Source organism: Belonocnema kinseyi, chromosome 2 (genome assembly GCF_010883055.1).
Source record: "Belonocnema kinseyi isolate 2016_QV_RU_SX_M_011 chromosome 2, B_treatae_v1, whole genome shotgun sequence".
Classification (NCBI taxonomy): Eukaryota; Metazoa; Arthropoda; class Insecta; order Hymenoptera; family Cynipidae; genus Belonocnema; species Belonocnema kinseyi.
Window position 1 is genome coordinate 60,437,663 of NC_046658.1, and position 7,226 is coordinate 60,444,888.

Sequence of the window (7,226 nt, forward strand, 5' to 3'; positions counted from 1 at the left end):
GAGCTCGTACTTATAAGACTAGTTGAGTTTACAAAAGACAGCACGCGTCACATTACGACTCTTTGACGGAAAGGTGAACCTGGGTGTCGACGAATTCCATTGCACAATTGGTCTTTCTTTTCTTTGTGTAGTTACGTGTACAAGATTGTAATGTGTAACTTGTACGTAAGCCGAATTTAAAAAGGGAGAGGAAAGACAAATTCACAAAAGATGCCTAATATCGCATCCTGTTATGATTTTGTCTTGACGTAAGGCCTTCTTTTTCCTAGACGGGTCTTCTGTAGGTATAAGGTCGAGTTTTTTACATTCACATTTTATCAGACCAGTGTCTTCTGGAAATATGTCCCAAGAACTTCCGGTTCAATATTGACGTTAGATGAATAGTTCTTTCGAGAATTTAGGTCACAGTGTTTCCCCAGATTAGGATTTCCTACTGAATAGGCTTCGTTTTAAATTACAAAATTGTTCTAGAGTATGTTCTCTGCGAGGTTTTCTACGAATTATTTCATTTATTTGCAGATGCCGAACTGGAAGGACTTTCAGGACCGAATTTGATTAATCCATCACCAGCAACTATAAACGCAACAGTGGATTATACAAGTGGGAACCCGCTTGTTCCAACTTCTCTTCCAGAGGTATCTAAGGAGTCAAACAACCAACCGCAAAAACAAGGATATTTTACCTCTATTTTATCGTCACTGCCGAATTTGTCATTATCAGCGATTAAGGGAGAGAGTCACAAAGCACAGGAATATCAGGAACCCCAAGAAGCACAATATGTGGACCCTTATCTACAAAATCCTTATGGTTCTCCATCTGGACCTCGATCTTTTTTAGCTACCAACCCTTACGATTCCCATTTATCAACTCAGCCGAGTCCTTTCGAATCGAGTCCAGCTCCACCTCAGCAAGTGCCACCACCTACAACTTTACCTCCAAGTGGTGGTGAGTTTTTTTATTTTCTAATTCTGCCCTTTTAAACCCTGTCATGGATCAAATTATTTAATTCGTTGTTTTAATTATTTTTTAGGGCCAGGCTCTTATCGACTTGGCAATCAGAGGCGTCTAAAATACGCACCACCTCCGGATTTAACTTCTAGTGCCCCGAAACAATATCAAGTGCCATCTTCTCAACCCTTTTCACCACAAACGAGCGCCTTGCCTCCTCATTTTTTAAATCCGAATGTACCAGTTCAAACTGAAAACTACAGTCATCAAGTTAGCACGGGACCTTCTTCAGGACCTGGAAGTTCTATTCAAAGTCCCTTCAGCAATAGTCCAGTAGTCACACCTTTCAGTTCAACAGCGAACCTTCAAACTTTTAATCAAACTCCAACTTATTCTTTAAACGCTCCGCCTAGAATTGGTTCTTTCGCTTCTTCACCTGAAAATATTCCTGGACGATTTCCGGAAACTCTGACCCCGCAAAATACACCAGCAGCAACAAGTTATCCGGGTTTTAGTGCTTACGAAAAACAATCTTCTTTTGGATTTTCAGGCACTGGGATTAGTTATCCTGCCTCTGCTTTTAATTCGATACACACTGAAGAAAGGAAGGAACCTCCTACCATTACCACTGATGAAAAAACCTTCACTCCCATTTCCGCTGCGAAAGTCTCGCAAAAATTAGAGAATTTCATCGCTGAACAAGAAGAGGAATTTCTAACCCAGAAGCTTAACGATTTTTCGTCAGAAGTTTCGGACATTACATCACAAATTCTTTTGAAAGAGACGAAAACCCCCGAGGAGCCAAGGGAATTGAAGAAGACGGTTGGTAACTTTGATGGGAATCAGAATCGTGAAAAGACAGTTGAGCCTCTCACGGAAATAGATTTAAACGCCCCGCTTTCTGAAATTCCTCTATCAGGAGTTGACGGAAAAGATCCTAATGTAAATCCTTCATCGACATTCTCAGCAGTTAGTTTCTTCTCTGAGGGAAACGCAAATCAAAATTCGAGTTTGAATCAATTACCTCCTGCAGAAGGTCCGGAGTTCCCTACTTTTTACAATCCACTTGATTATCAAAATCAAAATACCTCGACTTTGCTCGCTGTTAGTCTAGCGAGTGTTCAGCATCAAAGTTTCCATACTGAGGGTTCAACTTCAAATAGTACCTCGAGTGATCCAGTTGGAAATGTGCCTTACTCAAGTTGGAACATTGATCAAGCAAATTCTGCTGTTTTAAATCCAGTTTACGGAGGGCCTGTTCATCCAGCACCGTCGTTTTATAATCCAAATCAGTTTGCGAATCAAAACAGTAAACCGCTGAGCGATCCTTTCGGGACGTCTACATTTCCAAAGACTGAAGCTGGAAGTTTGAGTGATTGTCTGCCACCTGTGGACGTCACTTCCGGATATTATTCACTACCTACAATCAGCAGCGTGATTCCCGAACCTACCGGAAAAGCGACGCTCAGTCCTGTTCAAACATCGGTGAATCCGCTGAATAAGGTGACACAGGGAACTGTGCCGCAGAGTCTTGAAAATTTGGTGAGTCATTGCAAATAATTCAGGGTAAAGATAAGCTTTTTAAGTAGAAGTAAAATAAAACGGGGGAAGTATGCTGGTCCGAAAAGAGTCATGGGTTTTAGAAGACATACAATACTTACAAGGATCCATCTGATGCCACTATTGAAACTTTTGGCATGTATTTTAAAAAAATGCCAATAATTCTACTATTTTTTTGGAATTGATACTATTTGTTCTTTCAAAATGTACTCGAAACTTTACGTTCATTGGATAAAATTAACATGTTTAGCATTTCAAGTACAAATAGGTAAATCGGAAAATAGTCCAAAGGGCTGATAATTAAAAACATTTATTTAAGGTAGATCTGGAGCCGAAACTTAGGTCGCTGAAAAAAGTTTTTTAGTCTTTTAAGGATTGAAATTCTATTATCAGCCATTTCTTATGAAAGAAAAAACTTTTTTTTTTAATAAAAAAAGATTAAAACTGTCGCTTCTTATTAATTTGTTGAAAGTACTTAAATCTTAATAAATCATGGCTCTTTTTTCTGGGCTAAATATTTCCTACAAATCTACTGTTTTTGTTCTTTCAAGTTAGTAAATAATCTTGAAATATCGTTATTCATTCAAAAAATTTGCCTTTTAAAAAAATTCTTTTAACGATGTCTGTCATAGAAAAATTTACTTTTTCAACTGAAAACACTAGAGTTGTAAAGGATATTCTTCCTGGCAAAATTAGCAATCATTTATGAAAATTGAACACTTGTCCAAAAATTGGTAAGAAGCGATAGTAAGAAGAATTCCATTGCAAATAACTTTGTTAAAATAAATATATCTTGTAAGTTGCAACAATTTTTTCGTCAAAAATAGTGTTTTGTATTTGTAATTACATCAGCAGTATAATTATATTGATTTTTAAAATCATAGATAAAACATTTATTTTCAGCGATACTTGACTTTTGCACGAAAACTACTAAAAACACCATTTTTTCTCTAAATTTCTTTAGTATTTAATGTAATTTAAATCATCCAATTTTTTTAGGATCCTGGTGAATTTTACCGTCCTCTTTTTAAATCCGTCTGAAAATTTAAAAAAGTCCAAAATTAACATATATATATGTTATAATAATATATATTTATGTTTTTTCTTGATTTTATCCTTCTATAATACTGTAAACAATATTTGTTCATAAAAAAATGATTACATTTTTTTGAAAAAAGTTATCTCGGCCACAACATTGGCTTAGCTTGCAATAAAGTGATAGGATGTCTTCCTTATATTCCTAGTAATGACAAAAAAATATTTATGTGTATATATCGCTGAAAATAAAAAGGGTCGGGTTTTGAAGAAAATTTTCTGTAATTTTTTTTCTCGAATTTTGAAAACACAAAGGAAGGTTTTCTGAAAACCTAATCTTATTTATTTTCTACAATATTTTTTAAAAGTTTCTGCTCATATAAGAAAGATATCATATCAGCTTTATGCTTTACTTTAGAATTTTCTCTTAAACGATGTAAGATATCACAAAAGAGTAAGAGGCATGTATTGTTTCCGAAAAAATGGCGAAAATTCAGCGTTATGAAAAAAATTCTCGTGGCCACAAAAATAGTTTAGCCCATATAAAACTCAAGAATCTCATCCTTATACAAGATTTAATTTCAGAAAGAATTTGGTAAAAATATGAGTGGATATTCTGTGAAAAATGGCCTTTTATATTTTCAAACAAATTTGTTATTTTTGAACTTTTTCCAATTTTGCGATGGGTTCTAATTTCAACTATTATATATTTCGTTAGCTTTAGATTATATGAAATTTTACGCTTTTGTAATATTTTTGAAAAAAATCTTTCACATTTGTACCATTTCAATTTTGTAACACTCATAGGTTTAAACTTCAAAGTCGATAACATCTGAAGTCGAATAATGCGTAATTTGATTATTAACAAAAGAACCAGTTCATATTTCAATTGTAATGCTTGTAATGTTTCAAGTATAACTTTTAAATGAGAAGCCTAATTGTCAATATATTTTCAACTGAATATCGTCCAGTAGTGAATGATAACAGATTGAAACAGATTTAAAATCAGCAATTTTACTTATTCACATTTAAGAATATAAAATATCAAATTGGAAGCGTTAAAAATGAAACAAGCTTAGAATTGAGCAATGCTAAAATAAATAAGTTACACATGTAAAAATATTCAATGTGAATGGCTTCAAGAATAAATAATGCTAAATAAAAGAATTCATCTTTTATTGATATCCATAACTGCAAAGTTTTCTATTTTTAAAATAGTTAAAATTAAAAATCCTTGTCAATTAATAAGCATTCAAGTAAAAAGGATTCGAATTCAGCAAAAAATGGAGTTGAAATTAAATGCAATACAAAATTGAAATTTTTCGAATTTAAAACGAGCAGCTAAATTATTTTCAAATAATTAAAACTATAGTAAAAATCCATGGAATTTAAAAAAACTTCAAAATTAAATCTTTTTATCGCGTTTGGGGGAAAATTATTCACTTTGTTTGTAATTAGTGAAATAAGAATCAATATTCAATTTTTTCTTTGTCTTTTCAAATATTTCAAATCAGAGGTTTGTTAGTTTCGTTCTACGGTTATTCTTATTTAATGATGCTTTTATATTCCTCTGAAACTCTCATTTTTCTGGAATGAAAGTACCAGTCAGCCTCTGCTTACTTCCTTTCCTGCGTCCTTTGTTTTATTTTTTGAAATTGACATTCATTTAATCGAAAATTTAACCATGAAACCCCGACCGATTCCAAGTGACAAACAGAAGTGTTATGTATTAGATTGTCCATCAACGCGTCGAGAACAATTTCATCATTTTGCAATAAAAATGTTGATAAAAGTTTAGAATAAATACTTCTATAAACCTCAAAATATTATTTTGTTTTTTTACTTTTATTTCTTTATAAGACACAATTTTCTTAAAAACCCAAGAGAAAAAGAATTAGAAATTCCTAAATAATTATTCTAATAATTTTTTATGTATTTTTATTTTGTTATTTCTTGGTTTCTTATCATTTAAATTACTTTTTAAATTAATTTAAAAATTACTATTATTATTATTATTATTATTATTATTTATTAACGCTACGAGGCGCAAAATTATTTGTTTTCAGTTTTAAATCTTTCAAAACTTTATCGTGTAAAAATAATTGTATTTTATATTTGACAAAGAAATCCTCGAAACCAATGCCCAGCTAAATAATACATTTATTTTAACCTGTAATGTTCATAATTTCATAGTTTTGAATTTACATTAACAAAGTAAGTAAGTTTTCAATATTTTGAACTAAAACCCTGAATAAATAATTTTATACTTAACATATTTAATACTTAATACATGAATACTTAAAATTGTATACAATCAAAGAAATGGATGCTGAATATTAATTAATTATACAAATTAAAAGTGCATCATTTTTAAATTTAAAAAGGAAATTTTTTATTTAAATTGTTGAAAATTCGTACCATATAAATTTATAATTTTTAATTTTTTTAATTCAAATCTTTCAAAACTTAAGTAATTTGTTAAAAATGAATTTTTTGTTGGTAAAGATTCGTCATTTTAACTGACAATGCATTTTTTTAGTTGAAAAATCGTTTTTAAAAAATTTTTTTTCTACTTAAAATTGAGCTATTCTAGCTTTTGATTGATAATGAATCCTTTTTGGCTGAAAATTCAAATACTTGGTAGAAATTCGAACTACTTTGTTAAAAATGATTTTTTTGGTGAAAGATTCGCCATTTCAGTTCGATATTTATCTTTCTGGTCGAAAAATGAATTATTTCGTTGAAAATTATTATTCTTTTTTAAATCAACTGTGGAAATGGTACAATATAAAATCAATAGTTTTTAAAATTAAAAATTCTTATGTTTACAATCTTAAAAATGAAAAATTATCTTTCCAATTCACTAAGCCTCTTTCCAAATTAAGCTATGAATAAACATTTGTTGTAAAAGTAACATTATGCCAGAAATATAGGTATTCAAAGTCGCATTATTTTAAATTTAATAATGTTACAAAGTGAACATTTAAAATGTATTACCACTCAATTTTTTAAAGTGATTACACTGTACAATTTAAATTTGCAATCATAATAATATTGTTTAATGTTTGTATATTATTAATTGGCAATGAAATGTTTCCATCGTGCTGTGGTGCGCGTATAGTATTATATAAATGTCGTTTCAGGCTGCCGGAACAACAGAAAAGCGAATGCAGTACAGACCAGTATACCACCATTGGTTTTTCCGAAAGGAGGTTGAATCCAAAGTTCTATGGATTCCCTTTTCTATGCATGACAGTTTGAACCTTGAAGAAATACACAATTCAAATGAAATCAGCCCAGAAACGAAAGTAGCAACAGATGGAGGTCGTTACGATGTAGATATTTTGAGGCGTGAAAGAACTCCTGTTTACTGGCCAGGAGCACCTTCCGAGGTAAGAAGATGTTCCTGGTTTTACAAAGGACCTTCCGAATCCAGGTACACGCCATATGATGAGAGTGTAGCTGCCAAATTCGAGGAGGAATTCAAGCAAGCGTGCGCTAACAATTCTTGGAATCGGAAAATCGATTTAAATAATGGAGAGTACATCATCTTCCATAGTCCAACTGTTCAAGCCCACTATTTGGAAACATCAACTCCCGAAATTGCTGCGACCTGGGCAAATAGTGCCGTGAGTAGTTGTTTATTTCAATTGTCTTGTGTATTAGGACTTATTTTTTAGCCT

At 31.8% G+C, this 7,226-nt stretch overlaps 1 protein-coding gene across 3 annotated transcripts in view; it reads left to right on the forward strand.

Moving 5' to 3' along the window:
* The window catches only part of LOC117168265 (SEC23-interacting protein), a 47,801-nt gene that overhangs the window by 15,204 nt on the left and 25,371 nt on the right, over positions 1 to 7,226 (forward strand). For all 3 annotated transcript variants that reach the window (XM_033353770.1, XM_033353772.1, XM_033353773.1), the window contains exons 2-4: positions 520 to 945; positions 1,031 to 2,490; positions 6,687 to 7,172. In XM_033353770.1, coding sequence (XP_033209661.1) covers positions 520 to 945; positions 1,031 to 2,490; positions 6,687 to 7,172 — 2,372 coding nt within the window. The remainder of the gene's footprint in view (positions 1 to 519; positions 946 to 1,030; positions 2,491 to 6,686; positions 7,173 to 7,226) is intronic.